This window comes from Urocampus carinirostris, chromosome 5, assembly GCF_059441175.1.
Source record: "Urocampus carinirostris isolate Australia breed hairy pipefish chromosome 5, RoL_Ucar_1.0, whole genome shotgun sequence".
Taxonomy (NCBI): domain Eukaryota; kingdom Metazoa; phylum Chordata; class Actinopteri; order Syngnathiformes; family Syngnathidae; genus Urocampus; species Urocampus carinirostris.
The window spans coordinates 23,687,436-23,712,890 of NC_142353.1; the positions used below are offsets into that span (position 1 = coordinate 23,687,436).

Genomic DNA, 25,455 nt, shown 5'->3' on the forward strand with positions numbered 1-25,455 from the left:
CAGTGAAAAAAAGGGAGGAGCAATGACAGGAAGCTAACGGACGATTTTGAATGATTTAATAAGTATTAATGGACGAAAAATATAATTATAATCACATGATTCAGAATTTTTTTAGGCCAGCTGAGAAGGGCTTACAGGCCTTGAAGGCACACTACTGGCCCATCCTATTTTGCATTCAAAACAAGCAAACATGGCCCTTCCTATGTTTTATTTAAAACAAACAAACAAACAAACAAACGAAAAACAAACACAAAAAGGCGGCTTCTGGTTTGATGACGCGACGATGACGCACGTAAGAAACCTAACTGTCACTTGACCCGGAAGCTCTTGGTCCATGTTGGTGATTTGATGACCTAAAATGGCGGAATCGCTGTCAGAAGTGGAAGTCTTGCTACAGAGAGTAGTTAAAGATATCACCAATGCAATCAAGAGCAACCCTAACATGTAAGCCAGTCTATATATTACATTGATTTAGTAAACTGCGTCCCTTGGTCTCATGCGATTATGTTGTCGCTGTTAACTAGCTTTTTCAATCGGCCTGGACTATAAACTGGAAGCGTGAGCGCTTTAAGCAAAGTTTAGTTTTGTTTTCCCCTTTTTTGCTCTTTTCATGTCGTATAAAGTTTTACAAGTTAAAAGTAGCATTCCAGTGGCGTGATTATGAAGTCACTGCATTTTTCCATATATATAGTTGCAGTCTGTCAGTTAAAGTTTCACACTGCGGCTACATTTTCATTAAAATCAAGAAGAGCTTTGACTTTTGTGTGGCCAACACGTAAACGAGGCAACACGTCATCTAACTTCAAGCATTTTGTAATGACATTTCGAATATAAACATGACTGTATGGCGAGTGTTGCTTCTTTACTTTCGTAATTAAACTAAATTAGGCATGTTTTGTAAATCATATTACAAAGATGTTATATAATGAAATTGTGAATATGTTTGATTTTCGAGAAGGTTTGTTCAAACCTCACTTTGTGTTTGCTGTTAAAAACGTAATATTGGAATATAATATTGTGAATGTGCTTAATTGCTGTTGAGATTGTCATGATTGTTTTCTGTTTTTAGTGTCAATAAATTTGTTCAAACCAAAAAAAAATCATATTAGTGTCAATAAATTTGTTCAAACCATGTTTAAATTTTCAAATGTAATAAACAACCACAATGTACAAGTTAAAAAAAAAAAAAAAAAGAAATACACACAATGATCAGAATACCATTCTCGATATAGACAATCAATGCTTGCATTTGTATTCAGAATGCATAGCTTCCAACCTCAGTTAATTGTTCTACGTTTTGCAATTCCCCTTACTAAGCGATAACAAAACCTTACAAACATACCGCGACACATCAAGACTGTGTGTTGGTAATCTTCAATTATGTTTTCGTCTGGTACCAGTAACAAGTGATAAGAAAGTCGAGATCGGTTCAACAAAAAACGATTAAAGTCATGTTTATTTGCATAGCCTCAAAGGGCAGCACAGACCACAGATTATCGATTATTGCAAACCACAGACTATTATTACACCATCTCATGATCTAAAACCTACATAAAGGGAAGGAAAAACGCAAAACCATCAACATAAGGAAAATTAAGAAACCCTGAGAATGGACCGCACATGAGGTAATCCCCATTCCAGGATGACCAGGCTGCAACAGATGTTGCAATGACAAAGAATACACAGATATTGTCAACATGAAATGGGATCATGAGTAGACCAGCATTTTCAAAGCAAAGGCTCCGGACCGGAAAATATGGGGAAATTAAATAAGATATTAGGGAGGAAGTCCATGCATGATTTTGTATAATACCAGCAGAACCTTAAAATCACATTTTAAGATAACAGGGAGCCAATGCAGGTTAGCTAAAATTTGATCATTAGCTCAGGAGGTAGATCAAGAAGTCGCAGGTTCGATTCCCGGCTCCGTGTTCATATGTCGAAGTGTCCTTGGGCAAGACACTGAATCCCTAATGCCCTCAGTCTTGCATGGCTGATGCTGCTATCGGTTAGTTAGTTTATAAAAGGGAAAAGTGTGAAGCACATTGTAAAGAGCTTTGGGACGACTTAATTGACTTGAAAAACGCTTTCTTGTCTTAATATAAAAGCCTCGCTGCAGCATTTTGTACCAGCTGCAGGCTCTTGATTTTAGACTTTGGGAGACTGGAGAGTAGCACATCACAGTAATCAAGACGGAAGGCAACTAACGCATGAATTATAATCCCCGCATCGGATTAAAAAAAAAAGATTTCCCTTACCAAAATGTTATACGACGTACACAATATGAAACAATCAAAACATGTTTAAAATATGGAGAAAACATAAGTTAAGGATGAGATTTCAACAACAAGTTTATGATTGTAGTCCATTTTTTGACCCATAGACCTTTCTGATGGTGACTAGCAGAATTTATCCCTGTTTATAGTGCATGAACCTCCCTTGTCATTACTGCTCAATAGTGTTGAAAAAAACAAAATGTATGCACTGACAACTGAATGCGTCCCAAAGAAGTTTTGTTATATGGTTTATATTTTTGAAGCATTTGACATAAAACTGTGCATTTTTGCATGCAGGGAACAGTCAGTTCATAATTGAACAATTCCCGATATTCCAGTTATATAAAGCCATGTAAAGGTTCAGTTTATCATCTTGGTCAGGCCTCAAGTAGCCTGATAGAAATGGTTTATGTCCTATCGTTTTTGGAATACTCTGTCATGTATACCGATCCAAATGGTCAGATTGCTTCAGGGCATTACTGTGTGTGCGTGGTTTTGCCATCCCGGATAAATTAATCCTTTGATGGTGTTGCTCCAAACTACACATGCAAACTTTGGTTAACTTGCTAAACTAGCCTCACATGTATTGGTAGATTTCTCCTGGTTTATTTCAGTTTTTTACCCACGGCATAAAATGCCACAATTGTACCAGATAGGTGGCTTTAGGATCGTGCGGCCGCCTCGAGCCTTGGGTGTTATCGGTTCGATCCTTGGCCATGTCCCCCCTCAACAGTGAACCTAAATTGTTAAACTAGCTTCCATATAAAGGATTCCTTAGCGACATACAGCTAAACGGGGACTGTTGGTGTGACACCTTGAGTGTAAACAGTTGTGGGGAGTATGCTCTTTATATACACTGGACTAAACCATTTATTCTCTTAGCGCTATGTCAGCTATGTGCGGACTAGACTCAACTCCTTGCTCTTCAGAATTGGAACACTATAGATGACTTTTGCATGTGTATAATTCTATTTTCAAGCCATGTGTACTCATTAAAATATCCTGCCGTAGAAGTTTAATTGCAACGATGCATTTGAATTAGAAGCTGTCCGTTTATAAAGGTCTACATAGGCAGGCATGTGTGCCAAAGTATTGGGGCAGAAACAGAATCTCCCTTATTTCCTTATTACCTTTATTATTTTAATATTTTTGGACATATTCTAATTATCAGAACTTGGTTCACGTTAGAATTCAAATTCAATTAATAATCAGAAATTAGCTTAACTATTTCAAATTTATTTATATTTTAGAGTTTGTGTTGTGCAATCCCTATCAACACATACACTAAGTTTAATGTAAATCAAAATGGGCTTAGTGTAATCTATCAGGTCATTTTCTATGGAATGACCCTAAATCGGTCATGTCCAAAGTCCGGCCCAGGGGCCAGTTAAGGCCCCGATCAATTTTTTCCTACCCCACAGCCACTATCATATAATTAATATGTAAAGTTGACCGCAGTATAAAATGAAAAAAAAAGGAATGATATCCATTTCACCATATGATGACAGTAAGTCTTTGGCCACCTCGCCATTGGTTTTCTGTGAGAATATTACACCACCCTATTTCCGACAAGGCAAAATTAAAAAAAAAAAAAAAAGTAAAGTTAACTGTGACGGCCGCCGCTTTCAGGACAATTGAAAAATTTGCATTTTCACTGAAATCCAGAACAACTGCATCCGCGTAACTTGCCAAAGGACTGTGGCTGTTTTCAAAGAATATAATACAAAGAGGCTCTGCCAGACGAATTATGCTGACTAAAAAAAGGTAAACGGAAACAAAAGATTGGACACGCCTGCCCTACATGCAACACCCACATAAGACAATTTTAGGATTGTCCGGTCCATGTGTCAGAGAGTGGCCATTTTAAAACCAGGTTTGAGACAGTTCTAAAAAGGGTAAACATTCGGGTTCTTTAAAGGGCACTGCCAAACCGGTATTGTGGAAAATCAGCATTACAAACACATTAGTCACATGTTTAGGTTGTCTCTTTTTAAATGGTGTAAAGAAGTGTATTTATTTTTTAATACTTGTTTAGTTGTGCTCTTATTATGCCCTAAACCCATTGTCTCCTTCCCCAGTGATGAGATTGGTGTTATTCCATGTCCAGAGGGACGTTACAACCGCTGTCCCATTGTTGTAGTGGACAACAAGCTGGGAGTTGAGAGTTGGTGTATCAAGTTTCTACTACCCTATGTACACAACAAGTTGCTACTCTACCGTCAGAGGAAACATTGGCTGGATAAGGAAGGTAATTGACCTGAGTCAACAGCGAGATACACCCGTGTTTTATCACGTTATGTGAAGATCCAGCTTATAATATTTTCTGAATTGTTTAAAACGTTTCTTGAGATACCGTATTTTCCGCACTATATGGCGCACCATGTTATAAGGCGCACCTTCAATGAATGATATATTTTAAAACTTATGCCATACATAAGACGCACCCCATTATAAGGCGCTATAAGTGCATGCTGGTTTAAGATCAGGTAATTGTGCAATTTTGTAATTGTAATCCTGTGCAGTCCTTCGAGACATTTTTGGGATTAAGGGCTATTTACGGTAAATAAATGTGACGACTTGACTACAGTAGAGAATGTAGTTACTTTATGCAACCTCTAGATGTTGCCACGCTCAAGGGAATGTCAACAAAATATTCAAAAAGGTCAAACTTTATTAACAAACAAGCTTTCCACAACTCCATTCACTCCCAAAATAAATAAACAGCCGTTTTATTATTTTCTCTGAGGTAAAGCATTTTCGTGACACATCTTTGAACAACATTGACATATCATTTTATTTTTTGTCCATTTAGTCAACACGCAAAGAAAAAAACGTCTGATACTGTTATTTTAAATGAAACGTTAGTGCAATCGCAATAAAGTGACACTCGTAATGTGCAAAAACAACGAGTGCAAAGCAATAACATAATAACTGTAAAATGTAAAACGTAAACACACAAAAGAAAAACAAAGATCACTCTATAAGCTCCTCATCGACGAATCCCTCGAATTCTTCTTCTGCTGTGTTCGAATTGACCATATCTCAGTGAATGGGCCATCCAACACGTCCGGTGTTTTTGTGCCAGCGCTGTTGCCTTCATACGTATAGTTATCGTACTGACACTTCTGCTTGCCGCTCTTTGTTGAACAACCCACTGTTCAAGTGTCTCCTCTAACTCTGGCCATCTTGCTTTATTGCCACGGAAACTTTGTTGAGTTTTCCTTACTTGGCGGAGCTTATCTTCATCCTTTCTCCACTTCCGTACCATCGATTCATTTAAGTTTAACTCTCTCGCTGCCGCTCTATTGCTGTGTTGTGCTGCGTGACTGATCGCTTTGAGTTTAAACTCGGCGTTGTACGCGTGTCTCTTAACAGGAGCCATTTTCTTATACAAATGCACGTATGAAAGAGAATCTCGCTCTCTCTCTCTCTCTCTCGCTCTCTCTCTCTCTCTCTCAAACGTGACATTCTGAATAATTCTGCGTTTGTTTAAGGTAAATTGTGCTTTACATCTTCACCAGTCATAACCCTGGATTCAGACAAATACTGTATTTGTTGAATATGAATTAAGCAGTTTAATGGGGTAGCCATTTTGCCACTTAGTAAACAAATACAACACGAGCCCCGGCAACTACCAATCGTTTAATATTTCCCAGTATGCACAGCGCGAAAAATGGAGTCGGCGGCTGTTTCTCGTAGTTGCGAGACCATGCGAATTTAATATCGAGCCATATATAAGGCGCACTGTGTTATAAGGCGCATGGTCAGCTTTTGAAAAAAATAAGACTTTTAGGTGCGCCTTATAGTGCGGAAAATACGGTACATAAAATCGGTCGGCAGTTGTTACAGGGCAACCGTATCTATCTTAGCTCTTTTTTGTTTGTATATATGAATAAGGTATTGAATGTGGAACCAAAAAGGGGGGGATTAATACAGCACTTAGAGTTTGCAATTTATGGTAAGAAAGGTGCTACCTAATTACAATCAAATTCTGTTGATTGAAAATGCTGGCAATGTGTAGTTTACTGCTCTGAAAAGGTAAGACAATGCAAGGTAATTATGTTTTAAAAAATGGATATTATAAATAAATGCATATATTACAGTGTGTCGTGGCCTAATACACATTGTGAAAGATTACTGGTGATCACTATAACAGAATACATTTGCCTTAAATCATTATATGTTTCCTCCTCAGCTTTAGTGGATATCACATCAACTATCTTGCTGATTAATCCGGACTTCACCACTGCATGGAATGTCAGGTATAGACACATATTTTTGATGGCCACTTAAATCCTCAATGCTACTTTGTTTCTTTACAGGAGCACATGAAACTGTGATTAATGCATTGTCGTTAGTAATGTTCTGAAACAGAAAACACAATCTACGCAAGGCTTTCTCTATTTTTTGTTAGTAGCCCTGGTGCAGGTTTTTTTTAGTTGGTTGCGCAGCACTGGACTAATACCGCATTCCAGAAAAGTGGGAGGTACTAGTTGCAATGTCGGGGTACATATCTGTTCTTCAACTTTGCAAATGGGACATCCTACCTTGGGCGCCATTCCAATGATATTTTCCTGGTCATAGGTTGGAAAACTCAGACTTCCCACTTTTCTTGGAACACTTTGAGGTTGGTACCTGCGACGAGTGCCATAAATCCCACTCCCCACTTTTCTGGAATGCAGCATTAGTCACAGTGGTTCTGTGGAAGTACAGTATTAACTCATATAGTTTTGCCAAGGTCAACCCAATAAAACATGTTCAACACACTTGGCTAAAAGCAGGGATCAGAATTTTCCGCGGATTCGCGGATTTCTGCTGTTTTTGAACCCTAAAGGTCATTCCCGTAAATCGTCTAAATTCGATGAGAAAATATTTTGGGGGGGGGGTGAGGTATGATACTTGACTGTTTCATCACCCCAAGTTAGCAGTTAGAGATCGCGAGAAAAATCGACTCCTACCATTGGTCGATAGGTTCGCTGATAACCAATCAGCGGAGCTTTTGTTCAGAGCATTGGCTTTCTCAAACATGGCGCTTCTTCCGGTCTTTTCAAACGGTGAAATGAGTGTTTGAAAAAGTAAGTATGAAAATACTAAGAAAAGAAGACAAGGCTTTTGTCTCCGAGATTGATAAAGGAATCAAGAATACATTTAAGTGGTCATGGCTGGAGAAGACTGTCACAGTAAACGTTTAAATCGGCGCAAAGATCAGGAAGTTACAGAAACTTTGAGCCAGTTCATCGCAAAGTGTGATGTTCCAGGGAAAGCAAAGTGTCTATACTGTGTCGATCTGATCAATTATGGTACGCGAGGTTGTGTGGCACTGATCGATCATGCTAAAATGAACAAGCACAAAGCAAAAATAGCTTGCCGGCGATCAAATTATGCACTCGGATCCGCATTTAAAATCGGCAGTGAAACTAACAGTAACACCACCGGTTCAACATTATTGGCCATTCCAAATCCTTCCACTTCAAATACTAGCAGCAGTCAACCACTGGTTCCCCTGTATGACAGAAAATCCCAATCTGAGGTATTTATAAATCTATTTATTTATGAAATGATTTTATCTTTTGTGTTTATACAATATTTAGAACAGGATAAACAAAATTTATGACATGTATTTTCTTTAAGCATGTTCAGTTTGTGCATTCTATTTTCAAATTAATGATGAATTTTTTTTTGGTTTAAACATTTTTATTGACACTATTAACAGCAAATAAACAATGTGAGGTTTGAACAATTTTTCTCGACAATTTAAACAATAATTATTATTATTTTTTTTGGTGAATGGTTATTAATGTATATATTTTCATATATATTGTTGATTAGTAGCTAAATACAAGGTCCATCTTCATCATCAAAACACAACAACAATGGTGATGGTTGTAACATTGTAATCCCCCAATTGTTTTAAACATCTTAAAACTGAAAAAAATACATGGTTTCTGTTTTGTTGGATTTAATTCATTCTAGTGCAATTTTCACATAGCAAATAAGATAAATGCTGTTGGCTTCAGGAGGGCTTCGCCCTCCTGAGCCCCCTACCGGGCTCCGCCCTGGACCTGGCCGGGGCCTGCGGCCCCTGGACCCTGGCTATTTCAGCTGAAAATGAAAATCTCCATTCTGATCCCTGTAAAAGGCAGAAACTCACCGAAAGTTTAGTGCGCGTTACATCCACTATCTCTTATTCTTTAGTTCACAGCAGTGACTGTCTCCTACACTACCCCATCCCTGTGTCTTGCAGCTTCTTACATTTTGTTCCTCCTTTCAATGACAATTTCAATGAAATATTTTATAATTGCATTCCATTAAACAAAGTGGTTCATCGTTTAAAACAGTTTATTTTTTGAAAATTTTACTTGGTGACAAGTGTGCGTATGATAGCAGAAATTTGCAGACAAACTGTTGTGATTGTTAGCCACCTGTCCGGCAGAATGTGGCTTCTGTGGTCACTGAGGCAAAAACTGAGGTATGGGAGGAGTTTGGAAGGCGATTTCTGCACAACTTTGAGGAAATTCTGGTACATTAGTCGTCAGGAAACAAATGCATCAGTCACACTATACAGTGTCGATGCTGCGCTTCTGACCCTGATTCATGACTCGAGGGGTAAAATACATCCTCCATTTCAACGGACACATATTACTTTGGAAAAACTAAAGTCTGGGGACTCCATGGGCTTTTTTGTCTCTGGTGTTGAAGTCACAGAGGTGGTCACAAAAACTCATCAGTGGCAAGGCCTTGGGCACGGCTTGGAATTTTTAAAGTGTTTTGGTGTTGAAAGGCTGTCATGGTTGAGACACCTCTGCAAAAAAATGCGGTGACATTGCGGACAGTACCGCTTGATTGGCAGACTGAGGTTGTGGTTTCCCTTTTCCAGAAGGGGGATCAGAGGGTGGGTTCCAACTATAGAAGGATCACACTCGTCAGCTCTTCTGGTACATAGCTACACACACACGTATTCAAAAGAAAAGTCTGTCAGGAAATCAAATCTCGGAATTAAGGAGCACCAGTGTGGTTTTCAACTTGGTGGTGGTACAGTGGACAAGCTCAACACCCTCTGCATGGGAGTTTGCCCATCCTGTTGACATGTGTTTCTGGTTGATTAATGGTTAACCATAAAGGCAGCAAATACAGAATGCATAGAGAATGTATTCAACAATGCTCCTTGGGGATTCCAGTTGGGGGTGCTTCGGTAGTATTGGTACCTGGACAGTCTTATCCAGGGTTTTTGGTCCCCGTATGACGAGGGTGCCAGAGTTTAGTCCACAGTACTGTCAGTAAGTCTGATTCATTTTCAGTGAAGGTTAGACTCCGCCAAGGCTGTCCTTTATCTTTGACCCTATCTGTCATGTTTATGGACAGAATTTCTCTGCAGATGTTTTTAACTGGTGGCTTCAGCACCGTACTTCTACTTTTCACAGATGATATGGTGCTGTTGGCTTTCAGAAGCGGTGATTTTCAACTCTGACTGCTGAGTGTAAAGCGGCTGGTATGAAGTTTAGCACCTGCAAACCTGAGACCTTTGTTATTCGGTTGAAAAGGGACTCATGGTTGTGTCAGGGTTGAGATACTACTCCCAAGCGGAGGAGTTCAAATACCTCGGCGTCTTGTTCCTGAGTGAGGGAAGTAGGAGGTAACGAGAGATCGACAATTAAAATTGTGTAGCATCTGCTAGCGTGCATAAAAGTAAGGGCTTGGCCAAAGCCAGAGCTTCTGAGTTGCATCCAGTTGATGTACACTTCTACCTCTCTTTTGGCCACGAGCTGCGTGTCGTAACCGAAAACACAAAATCCTGGATACAGGCGGTCGGAAAAAGTTTACTCCGCGAGGTGACTGGACTCTTCCTTAGAGCTAGGGCTAGAAGCTTGGTCATTTGCGGGGTTCTGTGTAGATATTTAGGCTTTCCACAGGGCAGCACTTAATAAAAGGTCCCTGTGAGTGAGGCAATGTTGAACACTTAAATTTGTATGTGTACAGCATATGTTTATTGTCATTTGGCAGCATATCAAGCTTGAACAAGACATGGTGTGTCAAATATGTGCTAAATACTAGTGAAACTGAATGGGGCTGGTTTTTACATTGCACTGAATATTGTTTTTCCAGGTGACGAAATGAAAATGTGATAGCCATCCATGTGACTTATGCACTCGACACGCAATAGTCAGAATGTCCAACACACTTATTCTAGGAGTGTGAAGTTGTGAAATATATTCTGCATCTTATGTAGGTATATCGTGTTGGACTCTTTACAGGAAGGAGTTGATTCAATGTGGAGTTCTTAAAGCAGAAAAAGACCTTTACCTTGGGAAGTTGGCACTCACCAAGTTCCCAAAGAGCCCAGAGACGTGGATACATCGGTATGATTTTCTATCTGTTACATTACTGCTCCATAATACATAACTCCCATTTAATGCAGAGCCAATCAAGCTACAGCACACAGTTGGATACATTTGTTGCTTTTACATCCTTAATGGTCCTCAACCTTTCTCGCACAGCGGATCGCCTTAATGTATGACAATATTTTTAAAACCTACCAAAAGTCCCTTGACCAGAAGGTGATATTCATCATATTGGGCTGCTGAACTGTCGATAACCAAATGCATATCTGTATGATCTCACCAGTCACTGAAATATGTCATGCCAAATATCACTTGAAAGCTTAAACTCTAGGGATTCAATATATGATGTACTTGTCACAGAAACATCACTATCATTCTGAAACATGATACGTGAAAATTACACAGCCATTATATCTCACCTAAAATTCCCTAAGGAAGTCAGCTGAGGATTTGATATTCTGCAAAAATTGAGTTATTCCATCCAGGAACTTCCAGTGAATCCAACTGTGTAAAATATTTCCTCCAAAACGCACAATAATGCCGACACGATCCGCCTAAAAGCATTTCTGCATCGGTAGATGTTCTTGTAGTCATCCGTTCGTTTACCTCCAAAACTCCCCTTTAAAAAGAAACAGAGTCAGAACATTATTCAATATGGTAGTCAGCCTTGATCAACACCATTTTCCCCCAACAGCAGGCTTTCTTCACAATCCACTGCCCGCATTAGCCAATACGGTACTGTTTGATAATTTACAGATCGCCTTCTGTAGTTCTGAATATCTTCAGCCAGTAGTAACCAAATCAAATAATAATTGACACATTGGTTATCCAATTAAATTCCCAACATATTTTAGTGCCACTTTCCGGGGGTGTACTCGAATGAAAAAAATACAAAATTTTGTATTAGTTGCACCATTATACATTTTATTATTATACTTGTACTATTTGGTTGGCTGGATTTAAAAGTTTGCATGTGGCCCACAGGCACTGATTTTGGTGTTCTCACTTGAATTAGCATGAAGTGACAATCCCCAATCAACCATCCCCACCCCTGCTGCAAAGAGTCAGGGGGATCTGGGACCGCATTGGGCCTAATTTTCTTGGAAGTTGAGAAATCGACGTTGATTTCGTCCATATATGCTGAATTTTTAACTGGACACCAGCATACAACTTGCAACTCATTGAATTATTTTATTATCGCTGCATTACTAATTTGATCACTATTACCACTGTTTTCAAATCATCTTGATCAAAAAGGTGCCTTCCAGTTAATTTTATAATCAACTTAATCGCAAATGGTTGAGTGAATATGGAAATGATCAGTTACTGATGCCTCGTTGCAGACGATGGGTGCTTCAGCACATGCTGAAAAGGCTCTCTTCTTGGGATAGCATTGGAAAGCAGGAGAAAGCAGGTCAGGCAGATGTTGAAAGGAGTCATCGATCAAGTAACCATCTTGCTGAAGTGCTTCACAAAGAGCTGAACGTCTGCACTCATGCTGCATGTAGTTATCCAAGCAACTACAATGCATGGTCACACCGCATCTGGGTCTTGCAACACTTAACAAAAGGCAATATTCAGGTATGTATAGTTGTCTTGGAATTCCGAAAAAATGCAGAGAATTTCGGGAACTATGTGGTGCAAAATTTTGTTTTGTATCAATGTTAGAACAAGTTTCACCACGTAGCATTGTTTTGAGCGTGAAAAAAAACGTGCAAAGTTAGCAATAAGTTGATATTGGAACTGAATTGCACTGGCAGTGAACCCCAACCCAGCTTCATACAGTTATTATTGTTATGATTTTTGTACCTCTATCATAATTAACTATTATAAACTACTTACAGCTGTTGCAAACGTAAATGTTCATTGAGGTTGTATAAAGCCCGTGTTTTTGTTTTATTGGAGCGGAGCGAAATTCGTTTTTTATTGTCCTTTTTGTTTTGTTTTAACACACATCTGACTAAAACATACCAAAAGTGAAAACCGTGCAGTGTCGGGGAACATCCATCATGACCAAGTCATTTTCAAAGTCCAGTCTGGATTGATTGGAAGTGGTGTCCTCCGTTTTTCTGTAGGCCACTCCTTTTTACCAAGTGTCCTCAAATTGGGTCTTCTGTAGTATTATTCGAAATATCGTCCTCTCCTTTTGCAAATTATTTCTCAACTGTCAACACCCGTTGCTCCACAGTAGGGAGCTTTAGTTTATAATATAGTCTTATTACTTTTTTGCCTGATGTCAGAAGAACTTTTACCAGGTACTCATCCTATTTCTCCTGCTTAGATTCTCCAAATAGAGCACCTTCAATATTTTAGGAATCCCATATCCTTCAACTTTTTTAAAGGGATTATAAAAGACCAAATTTGTTCCCATTCGACACAGAACATGTTATGTTTCTCTCCACAATCATGCAGATATGTTGCAAAGGATTCCACGTGACGCGGAATTCGAGAAATGTAGTCTCAAAGTTGATCATATCCTGTAGAGCTGTGACGTCACCGAATGACAACAAGGGCTCATAAAATTAGCGGGTCCTGTTGAAAAGCAGATGGCACTTGCAGTCAACTGTGATTGCATAGGTTGCAAGGTTTTCCCTTCATAGGACTTTCTTAGAAATGTTAATGACCTTCTGTCCAATCAGCGTTTATTCTTGATCAAATTCATCCTTTAACTGCTTATGTGTAACCCGAATTTAAGTTAATTCCATAAAATTTTGTAGGTCGCCTTTTCAACTAATTTTGCCTATCACTGTCTTGTATTTGCACACCCATTGTCGGAATCCTCTGTCATGTTGCCTAGGAATAAACCTGGCGTCAAAGGCAAACCAAATCAGAATTCTTGCCTCCCTTTCCAAATAGTATTTTCTAACAATCCTATTCCGTATTCTTATTGTACTGTTGATTATTGCTCCAAACTGCTTACGTAACATTCTTAATATTCCTTGGTATCTGCCCTCCCTAATTCTATAATTTTTTTTTTCTTTTCAAGATTTTCCATGATGAACTGTCCACAACGTGTCAATGGGTGTCAACGCATGTATCAGATCATAGTGGCTTTCACTACCGTCAATTCCTGCTCAAGAAGCTAATTGAAGAATTTTCTTTGACACTAGCTCCAAGCAAAAATGGCTCACCCCACCATCAGTCCAGGCCTGCGACTAAAAACTGCCAGTTACCTTCAATCAATTTCCTGACCAACGGGGAGCAGTCAGGATTAGAGACAAGAGAAAAAGACGGGAAAGAGATGGAATTAACAAAACTCTTGAAGCTCTTCCACCAAGAGATGGAATTGTGCTCGGACCTGATCCAGTCGTTTCCCGGACACGAAACCCTGTGGAGTCATAGGTGAGGATCTCACATGATCATGGCTCAACATTACTTTATTTTTAAGTCAAGTCATGTTTATTTGTATCGTTATTGAACACAAGGAGTCTCAAAGGGTTGCACAGACCACAGACTATTGCAAGCTACAAACAATTATTACATTATCCCCTGATCTAAAACGTAAATCCTCCTTTTTCTTACCATGAAACAGACAAACCTGAATCCAAGAAAACATTAAAGAAGGGTTGGCGTTATTATTTGTACTCACAATGTAAAATCAAATACAGCTATGATGGCCTTGTTTCCATCAGAGTATGAGGGCACTGAAGTTCTCCCACACAATATTCTGATAGTCTCCCTACCGCATATACTCTCATCCAAGCTGTGTTTAGTACAGTTTCCGACTACATGAATCTATATCTGAAAGCATTCATAAGCTAGAGAATAGAAATGTGTTTTATAGACAGGTGTGTGCCTTTCCAATGTGGCAAACAGGAGCACAGAATTTATGGTAAAAATTTCCAAATGTTGATCTTTTCATTTGTATTTTTTCTTTTTATTTGTTTTTGCAATCACCCTGCCTAGAGAGGAATAAAAAACATCTTGGACAATAACCAGAAATTGAAATCTTTTATTGTTTTTCTCCTCACTGACATCTTTTTTTTTTTTTTTTTAAATAAAGGAAAAACTTAAAAAAATGTTTATATGTATGTTTGGTCACATTTCACTGATGTCCTGAAGGCAGAAGTAAAAGTCCTGTAAGCCCACCTGCCCAACATTTATTTTATCTGGACCATCACATTTTACTGGTACTTTTGAGTTTTTTTTACTACAGAATTTGAGACAATGTTAGCGATTCATTGTAAATTCATTCAAGGCCTCTGAATCAGATTAAATCAAATTATGGGCCTCACGATCAGAATTTAATCTAATCGTGAAGTATAAAGGAGTATATACCAAAAACACACAAACTACACAGTATATACACGCATATAAATATCTATATAAATTATATCTATCTATCTATCTAACTATATCTAGCCTGCCGAATCTAATATCATGGTCTGCATATTATATAGCACTTCTCAAGTCAATGAAGACCTCCCAAAGTGCTTTACAATGTGCTTCACACTTACCCGTTCACACACCAATAGGGAGTCAGCCATGCAAGCCTACTTATTGGGGGCATTAGGGATTCAGTGTCTTGCCAAGGACACTTCGACACATAACACAGAGTTGAACCTACGGAATCGAATCTACGACCTCTTGGTTTCAAGACAAGCGCTCTACCTCCTGAGCTAATGATGCCCTATGAGCAATTTTCACCAATTTGTTATCAATGATAATAAAGACAGTCCAAATTCTAACACGGAATGCTAATCGTGTTCCAACATGTCCCTAATATTGATGCGCCTATTCCAAATTGTCAGGATTTTTGGCACAATTATAAATGGTGTCAATGCGGTTAGAGCTAAGGCTTTTTTTTAGATATTTTATGTGGTTGTCCGCAAAGTATTGTACTGTTTTTTTTCTTTCATTATCATGGAATCTTGCATCTATTTGCGATGGTGTTTGTGTTCAATACAAGGTCATCAATTTTCAGTAGGTTTGTCTCAAAATCTGTATTTCAGATCTTGATTTTTCAAGAAAAAAATAAGATTGCACGATTGCAAAATACAACATGAAACCAAGACGATTGCTTCTCACTCAAAGGCATATCAACTCTTAACTTCTTGCGTTAAATAAACAATGAATGAGGTACTAGAGTACTTAGACAAATATTAGCATAACCCAATCTCTGTTGGATATTACCTGGCAGCATGGAAACTGACACATCAAATATTTAATTTCAAGTATTAATGCACGTTCATGTCTCCATGGACAGTTAGTCTCTATAATCATACGCAACATCTTTCCTTTCTAAAAGCAGGAGAGAGGAGGGAAAGGGCAGGGGTCTATTTTACGGCCCCCGCTGTGCCTGTCTTTTGTAACAAAATTTGAGTTAAAAAGTCAGTGTATACACAAGAACTATGATGGGTGCATTATTAAAAAATAGTAAAAATGCAGTGAGACAGAAGCTCGGTCAGACCCAATCACGATTCATATTAGCTCCTGCTGGCCGAAATTCAGATCAGGTTGGAATTAGGGTTCAGGCATAGAATCTTACATCTTGGCTGAAAGTGGTGACAAAACCTTTTCCTGCTTGCTCGCTTTGGAGTCTTCCAACCTTTGCTGTTAATACAACACAGCCGTATTATTTCCATCTTTACAGACTGTTGGTTCTAACACTTTGGTCGATTACTGACCCCCTGACTTAGTGAAACTGGTGATGTTGCTCAGCGCCCGCTAGCTTCCATTCAGACGCCAACTTCAAATCTGACCGGCTACACCAATTGCTCTAAGACTGTTTTTCTCGGCCAGAGGCTGCAAATCTAATCCCGAAGGCATCCAGGCAGATTTCTGAGCCTAGCAACAATTAATAGTGGGAATGTGATTGGTTGGATGCTTGAATATGAAAGTAGAGATCTGGAAGCAGCACAACCAGGAAGAAGCAATAAAAGTAAGCTAACAAACAATTTTGAATTATTTAATATGTATTGATGAACAAAATATAATTCCGATATTTTTTGGGCCAGCAGAGAAGGCATTGCAAGCTCTCACGGCCCACCGCTGATTGTTTTTATAAACGACTAACTCAAGGCGGAAGGGTTTAATTATTTAATGATCATAACATATCCAAGAACCAAGTAACGGATCGGTAGCGATCGATACTACGGTCCATTTACTTGGATCGGATCGATACTAAAATTATCATTATCCAACACCCCTACTTTGCGATTATTTACGGAAATCTCTTTAGATGTGGGGTGTCTTCAAAAAGTTGAAAGTTAAATATTTTCTCTATATTAAGTATGTGTTAATAGTGCCCAACCGCTTTACTTTAAAATGTGTCTATCTGCTTTCGTCTTACTTTTATCAGAGCTGTTCGGGGCAGAACACATTGGGTTTGAGGACAAGGGGGTTGGAGGGGTGGGATACTTGAGACGTCATGCTCTTCCCTGGAGGTTTATTTGAATTTGTATTTGTTTGTGGAGCATAACAATGGTGAAAGTAAGAAAAGGCCCGCTTTCTAAACGACGACCCAAACCCGGAAAGAGATGAAAACCATAATGTTTATTCAAGCGCATCTAAGAAATACATGTAGTTGCACGCAAATCACAAATGGGCTGCAATCACGGCAACAGATTCCTTTAACAATGAATGTTTACTCTTCTAGACGACATGTGTTCTACTTGTGGCACCAGTGGAGGTGGGAACACCAGCTGGATCACTTCAACAGCAACGGGGACACGGTCCTTCGGAACAATGACGTCACAGTTCAACCGAAGCCGGGTACTCAAGACTGCGGCGATTGGGATGCTGGCTCAATGGAGGTAGACGGCATATCCTTGCCCCAACCTCACGACACAAAACGTCTTAGAAGGGGTTTGCATCCATCAAACCCACCCAGTGTGTTTTCAGAGGGCGTGTTTCTGAGGGCTATTCTTGACGGAAAATGTGACCCTTTGCAGAGACACTTTGGCCAAGCATACAAAAAGTGGTTGGACTCTGTAATCGGTAAAGTGCTCTGATAATAGTTTGAATTTTAACATTTAACCTTACATTTGTCTACTGTTAAGTACTTTTAACTTAATGCTGTTTTGCTACTCAGAAGAAGACACTAGGCATAGTTACAATGTATATTAGTTGTCTCTCGTTACCATTAAGAGGCTTGTTGTTTTGGTTAGCATTCCATGTCTTATTCATTTTAAGCACACACTCTTCCCTTATGTCTTGATCCAAACACTTTCTGTACTATTACTGTTATTCAGTTTTATTTCTGGACTGTTAATCCACTCTGCACACACTAGTCTCTTATTATTACTATAGTAATGTTTGATCACAACATGTGCTTTGACATTTAATTCTGTAGGGATTTTTCTAGCTTTAATTTTGAAAATCGTTAGGATTGAAACTAATTATTCTTTACTGAAGTCAGTAAACCAATTTTGTCTCTGTGTTGCTTGTGCGCCACCATAAATCTTTTTTTCTCTGAAGGATGTTAGAATTCCTACACTGATAACAATTAAATTGTTATTATCGGTACTTGAGTTTTTTGAGTTCTAATATGAATTCAAATCCCAAGAAGATAGAATCAATGAACCAGGCAAATGGAAATAACACACAATTTATTAACACAAAGAAATAATGATAGGAAAAAAAGGAGGGGGGGCGGAGATTATGGGACTTTTCTGCTGCTGAAAGTTACGAGCACAAAAAGAAAGTGTCCCGCTTTAATGCTCGTCGATTTAGGGAGATTCCCCTGTACAGAAAAAAACGCTCATTACCAAGAACCAGCAAATATGGTGTTAAATTTGAAACTGTCCTCTTGTTGTTGTGAGAGATTTTGGTCTCGTGCTCCCGTTGGTCGCATCGTGTGGCCCACATGCTGAACTCAAGGTCGCAGGGCAGGCCTGCGTGGCCACATCAAGCACCTGCCATGCGGGGCAGTCGTCAAGAGCCAGGAGGAACAATAGTCTATCGATCAGTTCCACTTTTATATAGACCCGGGACACTTGACCAGATCATGCCTGTATGGGCGTGGTCTTAGATATCTGATACTCGCAGTATCAGGTCATTGAAGTTGCTAAACTCGTTAGAGAGCCGAAAAAGTGAGATATTTGCGTAATGTTCTGTACTTGAGAATGTCCCTCCAATTGAAATAATTAGGTACGGTGTGAACATTATTTTATCGATACATAGCCTTGGATGTTTTAATTACATTTAAAACTTCATGTTATCAGATTTCATTATGGTACATGGTGAATTGGTACGTTCGGGAACTGTCCAAAAGGGGATGCAGTCGTTTCATAAGTTACTTGGAAGTCAATTTTGTGCTGGGCTTATTTGATCTACAACACTCTACCTTACTTACTTACTTACTTACTTACTTACTTACTTATTGCTCCAGCGAAGGTCGGGGGGTCCCGTCCCTGTGCGTTGAGCCGACCAGATGAACCAGGTTTTTCCAATGCTGGCGGTCTTGTGCCAGCTGTTCTGCATCCTCTACGGCAACTCCGTGTTGTTGGAGGTCGCCCGCAACGACGTCGAGCCATCAAATGTGGGGTTTCCCTCGTGGTCGTCTCCAGCCTGCGGCCTTTGGGTCAAACTGGAGAATGGCTCGTGTCGGATGGTCTGGTGGTAGACGAAAGACATGGCCAAACCAGCGGGTGCGGCGTTGTGCGACCAAGGAAGATGCTTGGGGCTGGCACGTGCGGGCTCTGAGCTCTTTATTGGAGACTCGCTGGGGCCACCTGATGTTCTCGATGGTTCTGAGAGCCCTGCTATCAAAACCATCGATTCTTGTGGCCAGGGTGTCGTTCAGGGGCCATGTTTCTGAGCCATAAAGCAGGATAGGGAGTACGGCGAGGTTGTAAATGCGGAGCTTCGTCTTGCGTGCGATGGTCTGGTGCCGCCAGAGTGGTTTCCAGAGAGACTGCAGAGCAGATGCTGCCAGGGCTCTTCTGCGGAGAATCTCTGGTTTTAGGTCCCCATTGTCTGTCACCATGGACCCCAGATATACAAAGCTCTTGACAGGCTCTACGATGTCGCCACCAATTTGGATGGGAGGTGGATCTGGTCCATCACCGACATACATGAACTTGGTTTTCGTCCAACTCACTTGCAGGCCAAGCCGCGCTGCCTCTTCGCTGTAAATGCCCAGAGCGTCTCTCAGCTGGCTGTAGGAAGTGCTGAGAATGATGGTGTCGTCAGCATACTCCAGGTCAGTCAGGTGGTAGTTGCCGAAAGACACTCCGGGGATGCGCTCACTAACCCTGAACATCAGATGGTCTATGATGCAATTAAAAAGGTCGGGAGCAGCCACACAGCCTTGGCGAACGCCGCTGGAGATAGCAAACCAGTCGGAGTCAATGCCGTTGATACGGACACAGCTCTCTGTGTTGCTGTAGAGCAGCTTGAACAGGGCTATGATCTTTGGTGGTGCTCTGAGAGCTTGGAGGATGTTCCACAGTGAAGAGTGGCAGACGGTGTCAAAGGCGGCCTTCAGATCAATGAATCCGATATACAGATGGCGATCTTTACGGAATTCACGGGTCTTTTCTATCAGCAAACGGACGGCAGAGATGTGGTCCGTTGTGGAGCGGTTGGGCATAAAGCCAGCCTGCTGGGGACGGCGGCAGCTTCTGATTGCTGGAAGGGCACGGCTGAGCAAGATCCTGGTAAAGACCTTGCCCGGGATGGAGAGTAAGGTTATGCCTCTGTGGTTTCCACAGACAAGCCTGTCGCCCTTGCATTTCCAGAAGGGCAAGATGACTCCTCTGGTCCAGTCGGTGGGCAGCTGCTCCGATTCCCACACCTGGTTGAATAGGCGGGTTAGCCACTCCACCATGCCATCACCGCCGGCCTTGAGCATCTCGCCGGTAATGGCACAGATGCCGGGGGCTTTCTTGGTGTTCAGCTTCTTCAGAGCAGCTCTCACTTCCTCGGGTGTTACAGGGTCTGTGCAGCAGGTGTCGTTAGGAGGTGCTGTGCTCGCAGCCCCTAGGAGGGTGGGATCAGCCGGGATGGTGCTGTGCTGCAAGAGGAGGCTAAAGTGCTCCTTCCAGCGCTCGAGGCAGTTGGCTTCTGTCATGATGAGGTTGCCGTCTGAGTCCTTTACCAGGGCTGTCTTTATGTGTGGGCCGCTACGGGCTTGGCGTAGTAGACTGAATACGCGGCTCATGTTGTTGTTGTTGGCCGCGGACTCAAGCTGTTGGGCTTCTGCCTGCCAAAACCTCTCCCTATCTTCAGCAATGGCCACATTGCGCAGGCGATTCAGTCTCCGATACTCTGTGAGGTCGCCTCGGAGTCGGGCCTCACGCCGCTGGTCTATGATGTTTAGTGTCCTCTCTGATATCCAGGGCTTTCTCGGGGAGGATCGCGGGCGTCCGAGGACATTGTGAGCAGACTGGAGGACACTTTCCTTGAAGGCCGCCCAGTCTGTCAGCTTGTCAGGAGCCAGGGTATCAAGAGAGCGGCGGATGGAGCAACTGAAGTCTCTGGCGATGTTGGGGTCGCTGAGTCGGGAGGAGTCGGGGCGAGGCAGAGTCTTGTGCTGGTTGGCTCGGAGCTTTAGCTTGAGCTGGGCCACCAGCAGACGATGGTCTGTGTTGCCAAGCTGTGCTCCTCTGAACACCCGGCAGTTGGTTACAAACGACTTCCAGCGTCGTGATATCAGGATGTGGTCCAATGCCTTCCTGGTTCTGCCATCTGGGCTGTACCACGTCCAGTGATGGATGCATTTCCGGGGAAACCAGGTGTCAGCAACACAAAGGTTGTTTTGGTGGCAGAGGAGGAGGAGGCGGTTGCCATTGTCGTTTGTTGTGCTGTCAACGAAGGTGGTGCCGACAGGTGAGCCGGGGGACCGATCATTGCTGGATAGAGTGGCGTTGGCATCAGTGAGGATGATGGTGACGTCGTGTGGTGGGGCTTGGTTGACAGCCTGGTGGAGTTGGTCAAAGAACGCGTCCTTCGCATCCTCATCAGCGACATTGGTGGGGGCGTAGGCGACGATCACTGTCATCTTGCCGTGATGGTGGAGGAATCGAGCAGACAGTAGTCTGTCGCTTATTGGTGTCCAGCTGATGAGGGACCTCCGGAGGGCTTTTGGAATGGCAAGAGCCACACCGTAAAGGCCGGTCCGACTCTCGGGGCCACTCCAGATGTAGCAATGGTTGCCAGCTGTTGTTTCACCATTGCCTTGCCATCGTACTTCACAGAGCCCTGCCATGGTGATGTTATAGCGACAGAGCTCTCGGGACAGCAGGGTGGCAGCTCCGGGGCAAAGGAGTGTCTGGACATTCCAGGTGGCGACACGGGTCTTATGACGAAGATCGATCCGTACTCGTTGGTCGGGGGCAGGCTGGGTTCCGTTACCGTGTTGGTCAGTCCGGCTTCTTTCTCTGGTCAGTTTCGTAACAAAGTGTGTTTCTCCTGGGTGAGTTGTTAGCCCTCCGCAGGATAGTCGGTTGGTGGGGCTGCCACCTCACAGCGTACCGACACGCTGGGGTCTTTGTTTGTCTGGAACCTACCCCGGAGACCGGCCCGCCATGGGTGACCCTACCAGGAGCAAGCTCCCGACGGTATCGCTCTCCAGGGTCACTGGAACACGCAAGCCCCCTCGCCGCATCAAGGCCAGACCCATCCGAGGGGGCCATGTGATGTTAATTCAAGACTACAGAGCGCAACTGATTAAAAGCCATATGTTCAAATTTAAGATTGAAACTCATTTTTTTCTACGAGGCACACTGGATTTAAACGAAGGGTTCAACAGCCATGAAACCAACCAAGTCTGGGATTTGGCGTGCCCCCTTCACACATGATGCCGTTTTCAACTGCGTCATTTTTCAGTTCTGCTTTTTGTTTTTGGATCACGTGACCATTATAGGTTGTGATTACAAAGAGGAGCACATATTCCTACTTTACGAAAGAAAACGCAATTAAGGGCTGCATTGCATAAAATGTGAGCCCTTCTTTTGTAGACAGCGGTTGGGCAACCATAATGTGGTGAATAGAGCCACATTGCAACACAGACATTCAAGTCATCTTTTTGAGCTGCCATTAGGGGTTGTTGTGGTAATGGCCCAAATGGCATTTGCTTTTACAGTTCCTTGGATTTTTGGGGAAACTCGAGTGACCTGACATTGACGCTAATGATACAGACAAGTGTAGCATTTTTAATGGATAACTTCTACTGCTGTTCAATTTAGACGTATAAATGGAGGAATTGATTTGTGGGTGAAAAGTTGAAATATTGTGAGTACGTTGTAAATATTAAATAAAGTACTGTTACACCTCCTGTTTTGTTCCTGTTCTGTATGAATAATATTGGCTAATTTCTTCTCTACAAGTGTGTCAGGAAGGTTTCAAGACGTTACCGCAAAAAAAGAATAAGCCATATCATATTTAAAGCCAGTTTTTCAAATCTAGCACAAAAGTAGCAGCTTGTAGTCCAGAATTCACAGTAAGTATTCAATCTTACGTTGTTTGTGTGGAATTCCTGTATGTAGAGAAGTGGCTCTCTATTTGTGAAGACCAGCAATATATTCTAACAAAGGAAAGGAGTCTTCTGCAGGTCAGTTTCACTTTTTGTTCTTTAATGAAATGAATTTAGAGCAACCTTTCCAGGGTTCAATTCCAGCTACCGGCATCCCTGTGTGGAGGCAGTCCAGTTTTTATTCACATTCCAGGCTAATCATCCTGGAAGGGGGATTACCTCATGTGTGGTCTCTTAAGGTTTCTTTATTTTCCCCATGCTAAGGTTTTTGACTGTTTCCTTGCCCTCATGTAGGTTTTAAATCAGCTCGTAGTTTGCAATAGTCTGTGCAACCCTTTGAGACACCCTGTGATTGAGGGCCTCACAAATAAACGTGACTTGGGCAGTTTGATTGGTGACTCAAAAAATGGTCTCTATTTATGAGTGAGCATGTGAATGGTTGTCTCCTGTACCCTGCGATGGGCTGGCAACCAGTTCAGCCTGTCCCCTGCCCAATGCTTCAAGATAACTGGGATGGGCTCCAGTATATAGATGAATGTACCATGATTTTTTTGAAAGGAGTTTATTAACCAATTTGTTATCACAAATTTTCTTTTTTTTTAAACTCTTAGGTTATCCATAAATCAGAGTGTTAAAAATGCAAACCTGAAGACAAGAATAAGCTGAATAGTTTGGAGTTGGAAGAGGGAATCATGAAAAATGAGGAGTTACAGGAATTCTTCTATGAACTGGAATGTTGGGAACACCAAAATAAGAGCCTGCATGGCATGAATATGCTGGGAAAACTATTGATTTAATTAATGAGCAAAAATGCATGAACTAACATATAAACGTGCATTGTTTTCACTTTTGAAGGTCGAATGATTTATATTTTACATAAGGTTCCCCAAGAGGGAGCTGACAATGTATTCAATCTTGCTGCTACAGGTACCCCAAAAATCTAGTGAAAGGCAGGGCAAAATAAAAGAGAAGTAAAGGTGCTTTTTGGTCACTTTGAGTCACCGTAGTTTCTAATGTTTGTTTTGTAGCACAACACAATAAAGCGACAGCTCATTGTTAAATATTAAATGAGTCTCTTTATTCAGCCTTTCCTAACTATTTTCTTCCATGACCACCCTAAGAAGGTTTTTATCGTGCATTGTGTTCTGCATTCTGATTGGCTAAACAGTGGCCCCACCCATTTTCTGCCTGCGCGTCAATGTTGCGGTCTAATGTTGCATTCCAGAAAAGTGGGAGTTCTCCAAACTCCCGACCAGTAAAATATCACTCGAGGTGGGTAGTCCTAGTCGCAAAGAAAGTAGATATCACGACTCCATTGAGGTGCTTCAATATGACATCACTCAAGAAAATGGCAATGCCTATGGACAAACACACGGTGAATGGTAAAAGATGATTTACATAATTACAGTGTGCGCTATTCACCTCGGCCACCAAGGCGGCAGGTTTTCTGGAGGTCCAAATGTTTTCTAAAGAGCAAATTAAATAACTTACATTACGTACTCAAATCTTTTTCAATTTCGCATCTTTAAAGCCGTCATGTCAACAAGACCTACAAGAGCAACTGCGGCCGACAAAGTTTGACTTCTCGACATGCTAAAGCAGGGGTGTTACAGAAAGTGGGCGTGACTAGGTCAACTAAAAATGTGTGAGGGCTGACTAATCAGCCTTGCATTCTTTGGACAGTGTTTAATGAAATCGGCATTGCAACCTCGTAGCTCGCCTTTGTAGGGTTTTCATTTTAATGTCTGGTGAAAAGGAAGATGCTGTGCTGTTAAGAGCTTCCAGTTGCTTCACCTTTTCACAGCGTTCACTTCCAGTTAGCTTTTAATAGTCAGCATGTTTCGTCTGGCAGTGTCTCTTGATATTATATTCTTTGAAGACAGCCAGTCTCTGTCAAATTGGGCAGACACAGTTGTTTCAAATTTCAGTAAAAAAAAAAATATTTCCACTTGTCCTGGAAGCGGCGGCCCTCAGTCAACTTTCCATTTTCGTATTTACAGTAGCCATGTCGGAAGTGGGGTGAAATTCTCACACAGAGCCAAGGGCAAGGTGGCCAAAGGGCTACTGCAATCATCTGGTGAAATTGTGTTTTTTTTTTTTTTGTGTTTGTTTTTGGTACAAATGTATTTTATACTGCGGTTCATATTATTAAGTGGTTACATATTAAAAGACAGAGGCCACAGGCCAGTAAAAATTCAATCACGGGCTGTAACTGGTCCCTGGGGGCCGAACTTTGGACAATGCTGTTCAAAAGGAAGGTAATAGCATTTTTATGTCACATTTGTTTCCCAATTACGCCCACAAGATGATGAAAAAATGTTAAGTTCCCAAGTTGATCAAGTATTCATATTTCAGACAACCAATCAGTGCAATATGGTGGCAAGGTTATTTTTAAAAATAGAATTTGACAGTAGGTTTTTTT

General features: G+C 41.4%; 1 protein-coding gene across 1 annotated transcript; it reads left to right on the top strand.

Moving 5' to 3' along the window:
- The first annotated feature begins 281 nt into the window (after nt 1-281).
- Nucleotides 282-22,835, top strand: ptar1 (protein prenyltransferase alpha subunit repeat containing 1). The gene is made up of 7 exons (XM_088336250.1): nt 282-444; nt 4,355-4,524; nt 6,472-6,538; nt 10,529-10,633; nt 11,959-12,196; nt 13,602-13,957; nt 17,214-22,835. Exons 1-7 carry the CDS (start codon nt 359-361, stop codon nt 17,566-17,568), a joined length of 1,377 nt encoding a protein of 458 aa, XP_088192376.1. The 5' UTR covers nt 282-358; the 3' UTR covers nt 17,569-22,835.
- The last annotated feature ends 2,620 nt before the right edge of the window (nt 22,836-25,455 follow it).